Source organism: Notechis scutatus, chromosome 2, assembly GCF_049901735.1.
Source record: "Notechis scutatus isolate UNSWTSFEM ecotype Mainland chromosome 2, rNotScu1.2, whole genome shotgun sequence".
NCBI lineage: Eukaryota > Metazoa > Chordata > Lepidosauria > Squamata > Elapidae > Notechis > Notechis scutatus.
The window spans coordinates 137817296-137835274 of record NC_142010.1 but is presented as its reverse complement, the minus strand read 5'-3'; the positions used below and the strand labels follow the sequence as shown (position 1 = coordinate 137835274).

The 17979-nt window shown below is 39.2% G+C and overlaps 1 protein-coding gene across 5 annotated transcripts in view; it reads right to left on the bottom strand.

The window, feature by feature from the left end:
* The window catches only part of POU6F1 (POU class 6 homeobox 1), a 71930-nt gene that overhangs the window by 7859 nt on the left and 46092 nt on the right, over nucleotides 1-17979 (bottom strand). For all 5 annotated transcript variants that reach the window (XM_087956345.1, XM_026677340.2, XM_087956343.1 and 2 more), the window contains exons 2-6: nucleotides 9769-9866; nucleotides 8674-8881; nucleotides 5431-5552; nucleotides 2954-3179; nucleotides 1394-1623 (exon numbers count right to left, since the gene is read on the bottom strand). In XM_087956345.1, the coding sequence (XP_087812471.1) occupies nucleotides 1394-1623; nucleotides 2954-3179; nucleotides 5431-5552; nucleotides 8674-8881; nucleotides 9769-9822 (840 nt within the window). In that variant the 5' untranslated portion in view covers nucleotides 9823-9866. The remainder of the gene's footprint in view (nucleotides 1-1393; nucleotides 1624-2953; nucleotides 3180-5430; nucleotides 5553-8673; nucleotides 8882-9768; nucleotides 9867-17979) is intronic.

Genomic DNA, 17979 nt, shown 5'->3' with positions numbered 1-17979 from the left:
AACAAAGATCAAAGGTTAGGATTCTTCATTTTCATGCAAAGTGAGATCTTCTCTGCCTCAACTGCTTCTATACTTTCTTCCACAAGGCAGAATTATATATACATTTGTCACTCTCTATAGATTATGAGGCATTTATTGTATTAAGAAGCCTGATCACTCCTGAGGAGGTCAGTTTGCCCTGTTCCACAATCTAAATAATCAAATTATCTTTGAAAATCTGCAATCTGACTAACCTTGTTCTATTTGTAAGTTAATACATGGATAATGACTGCCATTTTTGGCACCAGTCTTCAAATATGACTAACGAGTGATTTGTTACTGCAAAGGTCAATGGTTTTCTTCAATAAGAAAAGAGCGGCGGAATTCTTGTTTTTCTTATTTTTAGCATTTCTCTCACTTTGTGGCAGCATCTGCTTGGTTTATAGCAGACTCTGTAGCCGACACAGCAAAGCTGTGTAATGCATGATGTAAGAAGAGTTTTTGTTTTTCAGTGACCATGTTGTAGAGCCTGACGCTGATTAGAGCTGAGAAGATCACCCAAATGACTCCTATGCTGATGGGAGGACTAGAGTCTTGGGCTTGGGAACCTGGAATATAACCTAGTCCATGGGTCCCCAAACTTTGCAACGTTAAGACTTGTAGACTTCAACTCCTGCTGTAGAGATCTGCCGAAGATCTCTACTGAAGATGAATTCGATCCCTTGTGCAGCCATTGTTGAAGTCCACAAGTCTTAAAGTTGCAAAGTTTGGAGACCTCTGACCTAGTCTAACACTATGGTATACTATCCTGGCTCTCATTCATATATGTGTTAAAGTTGATACTCATGTTTCCCCAAAAATAAAACCGGGTCTTATATTAATTTTTGCTCCAAAATACGCATTAGGACTTATTTTCTGGTTAGGTCTTATTTGGGGGGAAAACAGTACTGAATGCACACATCTGGCTGACAATCTTAACTGGGGCCTATTTTTGGGATAGGGCTTATATTACAAGTGCCATGAAAAAAATCATGCTAGGGCTTATTTTTCAGGGAAAGACGGTAGCATTTCATATACTCATTTGAAATGAAGACTGAATATAACTTATGATTCAAATTTTATATCCGGGACATTGAAATCAATTTTTGGGTTATCAAAGAAATAGATTTCTCACTATCGGCACAGAGGTTTATTCTAGACATTTACTAGATTTGTTGAACTTATCCAGTATTGTATTCATCACAGAAATGTACATGAGATTTTCTTCTCTGGCAAAATCAGAAAGGACCAAAGTGATGTGGAAGGCCTTGAGTTGGGTCAGAAATGTATTTATAGAAGGTTTGTCTACTCCCAACCCTGCTTTCCATGTAGTTAAAAAGTCTTCTTCAAGGGAAGGGGTTTTCCAGCGTCTTACTATTCCTGCAAATCCTGTTGGTTGAACCGCGATCTGTGTCGGAGTTTCCAGTGGCTTGACGGCAGGTAGAGTGGCTGTTGTGGTCGGCTGTGACAACAGAGTTGTCTGAGCTGGTGGTTGGAACACAGTCTGTGTTTGGATAGATGGCCGAGGCTGGGCTGTTGGCTGTGCCTGGAAAGGTTGGGCAGGCTGCAAAGGGGCTTGTACTGCTGTGTTCAGCACTGCAGTGGCTGCGAGAGCAAGACAGAAGGAAATGCGTTAAATATTGGGTCATCGCAAAAAGGACTTTTTGAAAGGGGGGGGGGGTTCAGCCTCCAGGTTTGTCACATTTCTAGGTTTGATCCATGGGAAAGCAATGGGAAGAATTACTTTGCAGCAGGTATGGGGGTCTGATGAGCCATGAACAAAACCTTAAAGATAAAATGGGATAGCAGATACAGGTGGTCTTCAACGTATGACCACAATGGAATCCAGGATTTCTGTTGCTAAGTGAAACATTTGCAAAGTGAGTTTTGCCCCCATTTTACAAGTTTTCTTGCCACAGTTGTTGAAGCGACTCCCTGCAGTTGATAAATAAGTAACCCGGCTATTAAGTGAAACTGGTTTCCCCATTGATTTTGCTTGTCAGCAAAAGGTGACCCCGGACACTGCAACCGTCATAAATATGAGTCAGTTGCCAAGCAGCTGAATTTTGACCATAGGGAGGCTGCGATGGTCATAAGCATGGAAAACGGTCATAAATCACTTTTTTTCAGTGAGGTTACTTTGAACAGTCACTAAACGAACTGTTGTAAGTTGAGGGCTACCTCTATTTCATATTCAGAGGAACTGTTGTACCAGCTGGAGTTAAAAGATATGCCACACACAAAGTAATTATATTGAAACAGACAGGGAAGGTTTTTGAGTTCCATGGAATTCTCTCTACTAGTGCTAGAAATTCTTTTCTAATGCAAGATGAAATCAGGGGCCATCTAAACAAGTAGCCAACAGCTTGGTGGGCTGGGCTCCATCATTGCTGGAACAGCTGTTGCAACTCAGAGTAACCACAGCTACCTGGATCCTTTGCATCACTGGCTCCTTGTGTGAATTAACTGTTAGCAAGAAGTAGCACCTGGGGAATTAATGCTAGCTCTACATTTTTAATTAAGCATTGCTTTCCTAACAGTCTTCAGAAAATGGAAGTTATTTACAGAGATGGCCAACAGGAACCACGGTTTCCTTTATAAATAACAGGCCCCTGAAACCAAACCAATCCAAATTGTGTTTTCTGCTGTCACACAAGACTAGGAATTTAGTGACATTATTTAGCCAAGAAACTGCTGGTCTGCAAGGGAACATCCTGGGGGCTGGGAGTTTTGATGTATGCATGAAACTTAGAAAAATGTCCCCATTCATTTCCGAGAAGGAAGAAGAACTTTTCCAGCAAGGGATCTGGTTCCTGCACTCAAGTTAAGGGGAGAAGTCGGATGCATGCTGTTTTGGATCAGAACACCTTGGCCTTTTGATGGAGAGCAAAACACTCTTGCTCCCCCTATGTGACTTCCAAGAAACAGTGGTTACCTTGCAAATTGGCTATAGGTGATTTGAAAATTCCCCCAGTAGGAGAGGCAGCCGTCAGTCCTGGGAGGGCAGCCACCGTTGCTGCAGGAAATGTCCACACAGCCAGCCCCTGCTGACTTGCCACTTGACCTGCAATACTGATGGGGATAAGAAGAGGTTGAGTAACTGCCCCTGCTGGAATCATTACGCCTGTCACAACTGTTGCTAAGTTTTCCTGAGTCAAGACCTGCAAAAGCAAACGAGATGTAAAAAAAAGAAAAAAGGGAAAAGAAAATCAACGCCACTGCGGACAGCATCAGTGCAGCAGTCACGTCAGCCAGCCCACCGGAGGCCCAGCCCAGCCTGACTGAGATGTGCCGGGTGTGGCTTGCCCCCCCACCCCTCGTGGCCAGCAGCTGGGTGACCCAGCTCTGTAACACTCCAATGGGGAGGCTGGTTCAAAGTCAACCATGAAAGAACCTGGGACATATCTTCTTTTTTTTTTAAATTCCCAGCCCTGATTGATTAGCCTCTGCTGTCAGTTCGCCCAACCCCCTTTGGCTCAAAATGCAAAGTCCAAAGCATAGCACAATAAACCCTAGTTATTTTAGTTTACTAGTTATTTAACCAGGGATCCCCTTCAGAAAACTATAGTGTTATTGTACTGCATCCTGGGGTGCATGCCCATCCCACAGGTCAGCGTAGACTAAGAGGGAGGCAGAAATAATTTTCTTGCAATATCTAAAATGCATGGTGCAAAACAGTACTGGCTTAGTTTCCACAAAGGTGGGCAGCAAATCTTCCTGCTAGGAAATCATTTCATGATAAAAGCTACAGCCTTCCTTCCTTCCTTCCTTCCTTCCTTCCTTCCTTCCTTCCTTCCTTCCTTCCTTCCTTCCTTCCTTCCTTCCTTCCTTCCTTCCTTCCTTCCTTCCTTCCTTCCTTCCTATAAATCCCAGCAGCCTTGGCCAATGATAAGAAAAACTGGGTGTTGTTCAGCAATTTCTCGAAGGCCAAATGTTCTAGGATGTATTCCAATCTGCTATTTCAGAGCAAAGCTGATAAAACTTATTTAACAATGAAAACACGATTTCTTTTTGCAGCTGCCAATTGCAGTTTTGGCACGAGGAAGGAGAAATCTCCCCATCTTGGCAAACAATGATAAGTGATTTTAAGGTATCGCCTGTGAAACTGTATGCATCACCTGAGTGGGAAAACATTCATTCCCACTGCCTCTGTCCTCATTCTTAATCCCACTGTTGATATCCTATACATTATTTTCTAAACTGGTGAGATTTTCCAGAGTAGAGAAAAGGATTACTTTGTATGAAAGTGTTGAAATAACAGTACTTGCATCACAATTAAATGAATCAGAACTCAAAGGCATTTTATCCATTCCTTTAAGTTCCAAAGCCATAGGAATAGTATCAAAACCCCCAACAGGTAAATGACCTGCCTTGTTAACAAAGATAAGATGCAGGATGGCGAGGAAAAAAAATATCAAAAGATACCATAGAAAATCAGTTTTATTCTCTATATGTGTCTCAATATGTTCAACCTTTCAGCCCCTTTCTGGGATAATTTTGTTCTTCTAGAGAACCGCAAAATAAGTAAAAAAATTCTACATCCCATTCCAAGAGCTAAAGAGGGGCATTACTTCATGTATTGGACACTCTTAAATGTGTTATTTTTGAGAATGAAACTAATAGTCTACAGTACATTTGGATATTTTCCTCTTTTGTGTTTTTTTTTATATCACTGAACTAAGGTGATTCTCTTATTTCTAAACTGTGAGGCAATTTACACTAATTTTCTTAAGCAGCTTTTGCCTGTATGGAATAAAAAGTATGCAGGCTTTATAGAAGATAAACAAGGCAAGTCTGTCTTTAACTCTTTAGTTTTGTCGAGTGGGGCTCTCATATAAGGGATTAATAGTATGTCAAGTTGCATTTGTGTATCTTGCAGCACTCTTAAAAAAAAGCCACCCAAATGCCTGCCAAGAAAAAACACTGGAAGGCTGCATTTGATTTCTTTCTACAAAGCTTTGTCAACTGTATCCTTAAAAGAAAAAGAGAGAGCGGCAGCACATTCCAGAGCACCAAAGCTATCTGTAACAGGGCTCTCCAACCATAGCAACTTTTAAGATTTGTGGACTTCAATTCCCAGAATTCCTTAGCCAGCATGTCTGGTTGGATTATTCTTGGAGTTGAAATCTACAAATCTTAAACTTGCCAAGGTTGGAGACCCCTGATCCATAACATCAAGAAGTATCTTAGATCTGAGAACCTCTAAGTTCCATAACACTCTGGGAATGTTGCTGTGGGATTAAAGTAAAGATTCTTCTTCTGCCTAAGTATCCTGCCCATATTCAGCTGCTCCACAGGGCACTGGGAACCCCTGACTCCACTAGAGAAATTGAATGCACTACAGTATTTCCTTTGTTCATTGACCAAGAGGTTCCCTCCTGTTTATGAAAACAAGAACAGTAGGATAGTTACCTGTGGTGCCGCTTGCACTGTGACAGGAGTTAAAGTTGGTGTTGGTTGGCTTGTCACTTGGCTAAATGGCACAATTCCTGGGATAGGCACAGGTGTTATTTCAGGCAGTGCCTTGACTTCACCTTAAAAAAGAGGAAACATGTTATTCTGGTGACCTCTTCCAATTATCATCCTGGATATTGTATATCAAACCAAGTTACTTTCATTGACTGAAGAGGACGTCCTGAACATGGGCCAATAGACTATATGCATCTCAAATTGGTGAGTTGTAGGGAACAGTCTACTACATCTTACAATAACTTGAAGTCTTCCAAGGCTGCCACAAGGAAGAGGGGGCCAACTTATTTAACAAAGCACCAGAGAGCAGGACAAGAAACGATGGATGGAAACTAACCAAGGAGGAAAACAACCTGGAATTAAGGAAAAAATTCCTGATGAGAACAATTAACCAGAGGAATCATGGGTGTCCCATCACTGGAGTATTTTAAGAAGAGATTGGTTAGCCATTTATCAAGTAGAGTAGAGTAGAGTAGAGTAGAGTAGAGTAGAGTAGAGTAGAGTAGAGTAGAGTAGAGAGACCAGGGGGTTAGATGACCTACAAGATTCCTTCCAATTCTGTTACTGTCACTGTATTGTCTGCTGGTAAGTAGTATTTGGATTAGAGAGCCATAGAATGCATATGTAGGAAAGCATGAGCATGATTTAGGCAAAGGTGGCCTTTGGTTGCTATTATGGCATTTGTTGATTTAGAGAACACATATAGCTAAGTGGGTAGGCTTGAAATATGTTTTATATAAACATGAAGTTAACAGGGGGTTAATGAGTAAAATAATAGAAATAAAATCTTAAGGATAGAGAGAAAGTTTAATAAACAGTTCAACACTGTTTCATGGAAAGGTTTGGAAATTATAATGGTATAGCTGTGGACTAGATTTATTTGGATTTTATTTTCTAATCTCATACCTTTAATTTCTTTTTCTTTTCTTTTTAAGACCCTGTAATCCCTTTTATTGGGGTGACTGAATGGGCCTGAGTGCTTACTGGCTGGATGCCTGATACCTTTGCGAAGTTCGCAGCAGATATGTTCTCTTTGTGCCCTGATAGAGAAACATCTGTTGCTGCCTAGGATTGAACTTTCAATCTCCTGAGTGTGAGGCAAGTATCTTCATCTCTAGGCCCCCACACCACTCTTCTTCTTCCCCCTCCCCTTTTTTTGTGCGTGTGTGCTTTTTATAGTATTGCATACTCCAAAAGAGGACAGCATGATGGGTATACATGAGCAAGAACATATATAACTAGTAAGCATGGTATGAAACGATCCTTCAAGAGGGAAATTCTTAGTACAGAACTACTTAAACAAAGAAAGTGACACACAGGAAAAGGACTATGTGACCAATAGAAGAGAATATCTTGTTTTCTGTAAGCAATAAAAAATGTATAGCAAGAGCAAGTAGACTTATATACCACTTCACAGTGCTTTACAGCCCTCTCTAAGTGGTTTTGCCCCCAATAATCTGAATCCTCATTTTACTGACCTCGGAAGGATGGATGGCTGAGTCAATCTTGAGCCTGGTGAGATTTGAACTGCCAAATTGCAGGCAGAACCACTGCACCACCACGGCTCTTTCATGATTTACCGATTATTTGCAAGCAAACAACCAAGTTCAGAGAGCACCAAAAAAAAAACGTTAATAGTTCAACTCTGACCTACATATATTCTCTTCAATTGGAACCACATATAGGCATCAAACATTTCAGAAAGCAAGCATAATGGAGGCACTGATGATGTTACCTAATTGGGTAATGAAATGTCTGCAAGCAAGCTACCAGGTTCCAAGAGTGTCAAGAACTCAACAAATAAAATTACATCAACCAGCCCCTTCCTTACTCTCTATTTCCTATCTTGATTTTCCTCTGGAAAAAAATTTTACCTGTTAAAAAGGAAAGAAGCTCCTAATTTTAGTGATCAATTTTTTCAGTTGTTAGTGTTCATGACTGTTTTTTTCCATTACAAACTGGATAAGTTCTGGACTAGATGGGTTGCTTAAAATAAATCTGATGAGGTTTCTCCTTCAGAGAGTGTTAAATGGTTTTTAAGAACGTGCAATATTTACATACAAAAATGGATCATAGAATTTGCAAAGGAGACTCTTCTTAAAGCCAGCATCAGATTAAGGAACATAACACTTGACAGAGCCACATATCCTGACACTATATGCAAACCCAGTGTCCAGGAACTTGACATCTCACCCTCCACCTTGTTTCCATCTGACTTCAGAAGTAGAAACCAGAATTCAGGCCAGTAACTGAACACTTTGAATGTAATATTTGCAGTCATGAGATAAACACACCATCCGCCAGTACCATTTTCTAATCCGAGTGACTTCTTGATGCCAAAAATGTCACTCAACTGGTCCTGCCTCACTGCCAACCAGCTGTCTTCTTCATTTGCCCACCTGTCATTTCCTCAACCTCTCTGCTCTGTTGTTGCTTGGTCCACTGCCTATAAATTGTTATTTGAGGTTTGAAATTTGGACCGTCAATACTGCAGCTATCCGGCTCCATCCATTACTGTTTTCTGCATACTTAATATGTGCAAAAACCCAGAAATGGAACACCTGACCACAGGCTTTAGGTACACCATTCTCTATTCATCTTATCTGTGTGTTTTTTCCTGCCTCTTATGATGAATCTCTGGATTGTTCCAGGGGAAGTTTTTATTCTGTAAACTCCCTGCCTCAGTCATATAATTTAAGGTTGGGGAAGAAGATATCCTGATGTCTCACACTTATAGCCCTTCTGCATTTTCTCATTACTTCTTCCATTTGTCTTATTGCAAAGGAAGAGCTGCACAGAATGTTTGCTGATAGCTAGTCCCAGAGCCCTCTGTATGGAAGCATCCCTCAGCTATTGGAAAAGAATAAAACCAGGAATTTCAGTAGGTGGAAGCAGGACCTAAGGAGACCTCCATGGTTCACCTTATGTGTTTTTGAGGTCTACAGATTCTCTTATTCCAACATACCATTTAGCAATCAAAGAAAAGGAGGTTGTTTTTTTTCCTGAATACACATCCCCATAAATGATACTTGCTAAGCTTTGTGAGAGCCTCACACAGTCTGGTTCTATGTTTCTTATTAAATTGTCCCATGTGACTTCTATTTTTACTTTTCTGATTTTCTGATTGGATAACAGGGTGAGGACGAAGAAGACCAAATAAATGGAAACATATGAAGTGCCACTTACCACTGGACTCTCTGCATGCCTTCTCTGGGTTTTGTTGTACCCTTTCCTGTCCTGTTTTACTTGATTCTGGAGGGCAGTTTGCAGAATCCTCTCCTCCAGCTGCTGCATCTGTTGCTTTCAGCGTTTTCCCTTCATTTTTTATTGAGACTGGAGCATCTACTCCCACTTCCAGTACCCTAATTGTCTCATGTCCCGACATCACAATGACCTGAGAAAAGATAGCAAAGCATCAGGGACATCAGCGCTCCAAATCATCAATACAACAGGCAAAGTGAAGCAACTAGGGAGATATGCATTGGATTTTATTTATTTATTTATTTATTTATTTGTCAATCGCTTACAAGATAATAGGTATAATTATATTCATAGTTATGAATTCTTAAATAGGGAAGGGGGGGGCAGCGATGATGACCCTGACTATGCAAACCAAGGAGGTTTGGAAAACTTTCTGCCTGAAAACCAGGCTGCAGATCTTGGTTGATAGTGATGAGCTGTCAGACTGGATATAAGGTACGGTAGATAAATGAGGTGTTATCAACATCCCTATCGTCTATTATTTTCTTTTTCTGTATTACTTTTCCCTTCCTAGTTTTAAATATTTTTTAAAAATAATTTTTATATAACAGTTTTAGATAATGATTGTTTTGGGTATCTACTGCATTATTGGACTGTTGTACACTGCCCACAGTCACACACCATGAGATGGTGGCTATATAAATTTTAGGAAAGAAAGAAGAAAGAAAGAAAGAAAGAAAGAAAGAAAGAAAGAAAGAAAGAAAGAAAGAAAGAAAGAAAGAAAGAAAGAAAGAAAGAAAGAAAGAAAGAAAGAAAGAAAGAAAGAAAGGGGAGGGAGGGAGATGACTTTCCATTTTTTTATATAAGGCGCTTATGTAAAATCTTTTAGCAGCCACAAATCCAACACATGGCTAAATGCTCACTTCCTTTTGCACATCTACACACAATCTCTCCATATAATACGTGGAGATCTCTCACCAGGGCCACAATGAACCAAATCAATGCCTTTGCTTCGTACCCTGCCTTGCTGTAGTTTTTTTTTCCTTTTCCACATCCCTGGAAGGTCAGGGAGACACATACCTGTTCATTAACAGTCAGGGAAGCTTCCTGTGAAGGCACAGTTTCAGTCTCCATGATTCAGTGCTGAAAAATGGGTGCTGCAACTGATGGGTCACATACTGAAAAGCAACAGAGTAGTATATTTGTATGTCAGACTCACCTTTAGCTCATCTTATTCTCCATATTTATGAATTTATCCAGCCCTGTTAAAGCTTTTTTAAAAACCCTTTTATCTGGCTCCTTCATCGCCCTCTGATTCTGCTCAACATTTCTGTTAAAGGAAGCTCAAAATGTTTTGAAAGGATGGACTCTCTATAGTAACAAAATAGAAGAACCCAACAAGGGAAATCCACTTCTGATCCTTGCACCCTGATGTAGTTCTTCTTGACATGCTCATTCCACATGGCTGTGTTATCTGCTTGTATGTTAGCCCACTTGGTAAACCAAACCAGAAAATTAACTCCACAGGAAGACAAAAATGGTACTTTATTGAAAAAGCCAATAATAAAATAATTTTGCAACCCTGATTGTGCTTCCCTTCCCTTGTTTCTTATATGCCAGTAAATCAGAGGAAGTGTGTTTGTCTGAGGCACTTGCCAATATTATCTTGCTTCTTGCAAGGTGTTTGATAGCCTTCAACCGAAGCTAAATATAGGCAATATGAAATTATTTATTGAAGAATGATATGGAAAGCTACTGACTCCTCTGCTTAGATGTGATACAGAAAGTGACTGTTGACCCCTCCCCCTTTTCCCAAGTAGCACTTGAGTTCCCATTGGTCCAAGATCTATGAACTGGATGCGTCCTTCTAAGAAGCCATTGAAGAGCAATATGCCAACTGTTAGTTGCTGTAGGCCCAACAGTTCTCCCTGTACAGTGCTGCTATTCTGTGACTCAGTATTTCCCAAACTGGACAACTTTGAGATGTGTGGACTTCAGCTCCCACAATTCTTAGCAATGGCCATGCTGGCTAGGAATTCTAGTTGAAGTCTACACATTGCAAAGTGGTCCAGGTTGAGAAACACCGCCACAGCTGCAGTGCAAAAAAATTGGGCCAATTCTACATGACAAAAGATTTTGACATCAGCTCTTAATTGTCAAGATATACCTTGCTTGATCCTTCAAATTTTCCCTGGCCCTGTGACAATTGTAGATTGCCAAATAATTATTTGTATTCCAGATGCTAACTTTAATTAACCTGGATAAGCTTGGTTTATGGTTAGAAGGAAGCAGTTAAGGTGAAAGGATTATTTGTGTGCACCGTGGTTAGAGGTGGATAGAGTCTGTACTGTTGAAAGAGGAGGAGTTTAAAGAGATTTTTCTTCTTAGCATATTTTTATTTTATTGAAAAAAAAGTTAAAATACAAAACTCCAAGAAATTTAAATTTAAAAATTTAAAAAAGCAAAGAAAAGATATAACGCATACAAGACATTAAAAAAAGAGAGAGAAAGAAAACCCCAACATATATACACATATAATTCCCCCTGGGGAATTATATTCATTAATACATTGCTACAATTTTAGTTCCCACCCCTTGCAAAACAGCCCCCCCCCCAAATTAAAAAAACAACAAATAAATCTATATGCAAAATATTGACCTGTCATCTATATACTACATTAAAGACAAAAATAGGTAACAGGGAGAACAATAAGAATGAAAAGGACAAGATTAGACTTTCAAAACTCAGTTAACAAAATGTTACTGTAATAAACTCATAGAAAATTTACCATGGCATATCCCAAATCTTTCCAAAAGTGAAAAGTAATTCATCCTTGATCAAATATCCACATTTGTTTTTTGATACTTTTATCAGTTGTTATCTAATTAAATATAATACATTCAGTCTCTACAACAAAGTCCAGATAAAAGTGGCTTGCAATTAAGAGTAATAAATCCATTCCCCAATCTTCCCCCATCCCAAGAAAAACCAATTTGTCACTTTTCCATGTCAGGCTTCTGTTATTGTAAACAAATGCAAACTTGAAGTTCAGAGAGATGTATGGAATCAACTTAGTTCCCCGTCTGTACAGTTGATATCTCTTTGATCTACAGTTTTCAAATCAAATTCCTCCAAAGCTACATGCCTCGGGATATTTTCCATGACCATTATCATGTCATCAACTATTTTTTAAAAAAGTTTTCAACTAAAAGCTGCATGTTGCCAAAAGATTTTTCTCAGATTTCAGCCACTGCTTGTACTTGTACTCTGAAACACTATGAACACTATGCTCTATGAAGCTCAACCAGAGAACAAGGAGCCTGAAGCAGAAGGAAATAGAAAAAGTATATTCTGGATCTTTCAATCCGAGATTAAAATTAAAATTAAAAAGAAATAAACTCCCAAGTATTTTGCAAATTAAAAAGATGCAAAAACCTTGCGGCGAGAGTCCAATGTTAATGTAAATCAAATGAAAGCACTTCACCATCCACAAGCATGCCCTGTTTCTATACAGAAAACGAAAGATATAGATCAAAGGAAAAAAAAAAAAAGAGAACAGCTAAAGTCCAGCAGGGGTTTGAAATAAATCAGCATTCAATCAGCTGGTCTACTTTTAAAGATAAAAAGCAAAGTAAAAATTCAAAAAGCCCAGGCATGCTTATAAAAACCTGAAATGGCAACAGGAAGACAGATGCCCATGACTTTCTGACTGCTCCCAAAGGAACTTGAATCTTCAAGACTCCCCTTCCCAAATGGGTCCACGGCTGTCCAAAAGCCATCTTGGGTCATTCCTAAGTGCTCCCGTTCAAATCCAGGGAGCAGCACTATCAGAGAGCCAGCTTTGGCAGCAAAATGGGCAGATTGTCAGCAAGAGAGAAATATCCCCTTACTGTTCAGCAACCATCTCGGTCGGGGAGGAGAGTTTAAAGAGATTTTTCTTGTGTCTTAGATCAGGAAACAAGACAGAGACACAAAGGTCCTTTGTGTCATAGCTTGAATTTGGGCCTACGAATAGGTTATCTAGGAATGAAACAGTTTGAAAGCGCTTTGTAGGTCACTCAACTCAAACACTTCATAATACAGGTAATCCAGAATGGGAGCATCCATAAGAGATGCATGTGGGCCATCTGCTGAAGATCTCTACTGAAGATGAATTTGATCCCTTGTGCAGCCATTGTACAGTTTAATTAATTTATTTATTTATTTATTTATTTATTTATTTATTTGATTTGATTTGCCAATTGTTTACAAGATAATAAGTATAAATGTATACATAGTTGTGAATACATGAAATGGTTACATATAAGAAAAATAAAAGAATAAGAGAAACAATAGGACAGGGACGGTAGGCACGTTGGTGCGCTTATGCACGCCCCTACAGACCTCTTAGGAAAGGGGTGAGGTCAATAGTAGACAGTCTAAGGTTAAAGTTTTTGGGGTTTGGGGAAGAAACTACAGAGTCGGGTAGAGTATTCCAGACATTGACCACTCTATTGCTGAAGTCGTATTTCCTGCAATCAAGTTTGGTGCGGTTTACTTTGAGTTTGTATCTATTGTGTGCTCTTGTGTTGTTATGGTTGAAGCTGAAGTATTCATTGACAGGTAGGACATTGCAATGTATGATTTTGTATACCATGCTTAAGTCAGACCGAAGACGGGCGTAATTCAAGGTTTTCTAGTTCTAGAATTTCAAGTCTGGTGGCATAAGGTATTCTACAGCGAGTAGAGGAGTGGAGAACTCTTCTTGTGAAATATTTCTGGACTTTCTCAATTGTGCTAATATCAGATACGTAGTGTGGGTTCCAGACTGATGAACTGTATTCGAGTATTGGTCTAGCAAATGTTTTGTATGCTCTGGTTAGTAGTGTGATATTACCAGAGAAAAGCTACGTAGGATTAGGTTAACAACTCTTAATGCCTTTTTGGCTATGTAGTTGCAGTGTGCTCTAGCACTTAGATCATTAGAGGTGAGTATTCCAAGGTCCTTTACAGAGCTTGGGTCATCAACAAGATCTTGACTATTCAGCTTGTATTTTATTTTCTGATTTTTTTTGCCAATATGTAAGACAGTATGTAATTCAGGTTAAACATGTTATATGAATACATCCTGTAAGGACAGTCTCTCTCCCCCCGCACCGCTCTTTCTGTCTCCGTCTCTCTCTACAACTTAAGCGTTGACTCCTGGCAACTGCCTGGACTAGTCCCTGCAGTTTTCTTGGCAAGGTTTTTCACAAGTGGCTTGCCACTGCCTGCTTTTTAGGGCTGAGAGAGAAAGTGACTAGCCCAAAGTCAGCCAGATGGCTTCATCTCTAAGGCGGGGTTACTCTCCCTGTTTCTAACCTCTACATCAAACTGGCTGTTTTATTATTGGCTTGTTAGCCTTGATCATCTATCACTCCTTTAACCAGTTTATGAGCTAAATTACCACTAGGAACCTAGCCAATGTTTTGCTGAAATCAAAATACATTACATCCACTATATTATCATAATGCATTATATAATAACCCGATTGAAAACACATTTGGCAAGAATTATTCTAGCCAGAGGTGCACTGGTTTCTATTAATTATTCCACGAAATGTCATTATTATAATCTGTTTTGGTAAGTTTCCATACTGTACTGGAATCACTTTAATTGATTTATAGCTTTATCTTTCCTTTTCTGTTAGATATTTTACTGCTCTTCTGTCCTTTCTTCCCATTTCTGTGGCATCTTACCCATTCCTCAGAACATCTCAGGAATAATGTCTGATGCAGAAGTCTTAAATTCCTTATTTAAGACTTCTGCATCAGACAATAAACTCCTTATCATTTTTGTACCATAGCCCTGATCTCAAACCAGCCATGGACACTTATTAATCAATATACTTTTCCTTTTGTCTGTGTTTACTTATTCAATTTTATTTTTTAACATTTACACCATCCTCACTGAGTGGATGACCTATCAATTCAATTCCTTTCTTCAAATCTTCTATATATATAAAAGCGAAATACCACTCATGCATCATCACAAAATCTCCAGAACAGTAAAGCCTACAAACTTGAAATTTGGCACGTATGTTCTTCTTGGCTTCTACGTGCTCACTAAGAAAGGATTTTTCGAAACCATCAGAGCATTAGTATTTCATATATTATTATTAACATGCTCTGATGCTAAGGAGTTCTGCTCCCCCTCCCCACCTGAAAAGAAATCTGTTCCAAATGCAAAACACAAGCAGAGGAGTTTCAGTTTTACTTTCACAGCAGCAACTAGCTTTAGTACAGAACAGTTCAGCTAAGCCACGCCCAGGCTCCTTGCTGTCTCCTCGCTCACACTCAAATGCTAATACTGCTTCAGTTTCCAAATAGCCCTCAACTCTCTAACACATTGACAGGGCGCTAAGCCAGTTGAATACTGATGGATGCTGGTAGGTAGAGGCAGAAATTTTTTCCCCTTATTTTCCTCCCCCAAAACTAAGCCCGATCACATACTGTAGTTTTGTAGCAAAGCACATATAGAGCTAGTACTCAGATATTTTGGGGGGTTTATGCTTCATGTTCCCCAGTCCTGCCTTGTTTTTAACTTTCTTTCCTTCTGTCTCTGCAGGCGTAAACCAATTGTCCATACTTGCCTTCCCATTTCTTAAACATGTTCTTTTAACAATTCTAGTGCCCACAAAGCATTTTTGTGTAATGTTTCTTCCTACTGCAGTTGCTTATCAATGACAGTGCCTGGATAAGTTGCCCTTCAGGAAGTCTAATTTATTTTAAGGCTTCTTCACCTTTGAATATATCCAGCTACTGAACCCTATATCTAGCCTTTCCCCCCTGATTTATTCAAGCCAATTTCCTGATATCTGAAGTACATATTTAATTACACTTATTTTTACTACTAAAAACAAAGCAAGCCAAAGCTTTTCAACTTTAGCAATTTTATAATATATGGACTTTAATTCTCAGAACTCCCCAGCCGGCATGCCGGCTGGGAAATTATGGGGGTTTAAGTCCGCATATCTTAAAGTTGTCAAAGTTGAATAACATTGATATAAACTGATCTTCAAATCCTGCAGAATTCTAAATTCTTCACATTACTGCCTGAAAGACAACTCAATATCTCCTTTCTCATCGTCTACCTTTCTTTCAAAGGCTCTCGGTATTGGATTATTTTTATTTGTATCAGGCTCTGTATCTGTTTACTTGTTTTGGATTGAGAGCTCCATTGTAAACGTTTTCATAACCTCACATACAGTCCCTTTACTGCCTTGTGAAAAGGTAATTGTTTTTATAGAAGACTTGATTCATTTTTTATAAGGAGTATCTGTAATGCACTTATCTAGTTTGTCTGGATGGCATTCAACTCCTTGATGGATGGAATTGAATTTTTTTTTATACAGCTACACAGGAGGTCACAAATTCCAGTCTCCAACTTTCACAATTCTTGAGAAAATTTGAAACGGAGATGCTAACTTAGATTTATGAGAGCAGAGCTACCATCCCAAAAGACTTCTAAGAGTTCCAACTTCAGTTTCCCCCATTTTCCAAAATCCCTGAGACTTGTGTTATGTTAAGTCATTCTTCAGACAGTGATTGATTTGTGGTCATTTCCTGAGTTAATGTCAGATGGGGTTTTTTTGTCAACTAAGATGCTATTTTCATTATTTCCCAATCACATATACTTCCATCTACTTATGCTATACGTGCAGAAAATCTGCCACTGTCTGCAGTTTGAAATCTTATAATGCAGAAACAAAAACATCATACTATTATTTTTTTTAAAAAACCTGGGGATATACCCGAGAGCTTTATGTATAACTTGAATGTATTAAAACTGCAGAGCCCCTCCAGATTCACTTAGGCCAACCTACAATCCCTCAAGGCAAACTATATAAAAAAAATTGCATTTCTCATCTTTGCTGTCCCTTTTCCTATGTTCCATTTCTGAAACATCTTGCTCTTATCTGCCTTTGATATCTCTTTGGTGTCATCATCTTCCTTAAGTGGATTTCAGACGGGAAAAGATTAATGCACAGAGATAATTATCTTGTAAGCTCTGCTTTACGAGAAAAGAGAATTCAAACCATTAGTTAATTTAGAACAATGTCCTTATTTTAATTAGATTTACTACACAGATACTGGTAGACAGCCCGAGGTAAAGCTCCCTTCGCACATACGTGTTGGTCGTTTCCAGCTCTAGGGGGCGGTGCTCATGTCCGTTACAAAGCCAAAGAGCCAGTGCTGTCCAAAGACATCTCTGTGGTCATGTGGCCAGCATGACTACACGCCAAAGGTGCACGGAACACTGTTACCTTCCCACCTAGCCCTACACACTTATTATTAAGCCTACATATAATTTTACCAGTTTGGGCCACCTAATCTATGAAAAATTACCATGCATGCAATCATTTATTTGTCCTCCAAAGCTAAAGAAACCAAAATTACAAAAAAAGAATAACAATATCAAATAAATGCCTGATGGTATCAAGGGGGTGGTGCTGTGCCTTCAAGAGATTTCTAGGGATTTTTATTGATACACAAGATCAATTAATCAGGACCACGTTATGTGGCAGGATAGAAGATTTATTCAAGCCTATAGACAACAAGGTGAATTTACTAAGAAACTGGAGAACTTGTCCACTTAGAATATTCAAACAGGAAGAGGATTTAGAGGAGCAGGCAAAGTTTGGCGGTGTGTGGAGTTAAATGTGTCATAAGCTTAGAATCATTGCATTCCCAAAAGTGTTCCAAATCCAACTCCTCCTGAACTCTGTTGACCCTTATCTGGCGCCAATTTATTGTTGAATTTTAGTTGACCAGATTCTTGTGTATAGGCTTGAATAAAACCTAACTGATGATCCTGATTCTTTGTGCCTGATATAGAACACTCTATTAATGCATTTCCACTGCTCTTATAATGGAAAGCCCTGATCTGCATTCTTTTATTAGCTTGCCTAACACTGGCTTGGCAAATAATTCTGGAATCCACCTGTAGTACAGGTAGTCCTCGACTTACAACCAAAATTGAGCCCAAGTGAGTAATTTAATTAGTCACTAAAAACTAATTAACAAATAACTCATTTGTTAATGAATTTTGCCCCATTTTACGATTTTTCTTGTCATATTTGTCCAGTGAATCACTATAGTTGTTAAATTAGTAACGTGTTTGTTAAGTGAATCTGGCTTCCCCATTGACTTTGCTTGTCAGAAAGTCACAAGAGGATCATATGACTTCAGGACACTGCAACCATCATAAATGTGAGTCAGTTGTCAAGCATCCAAATGTAAATCACGTGACCATGGGGATGCTGCAATGGTC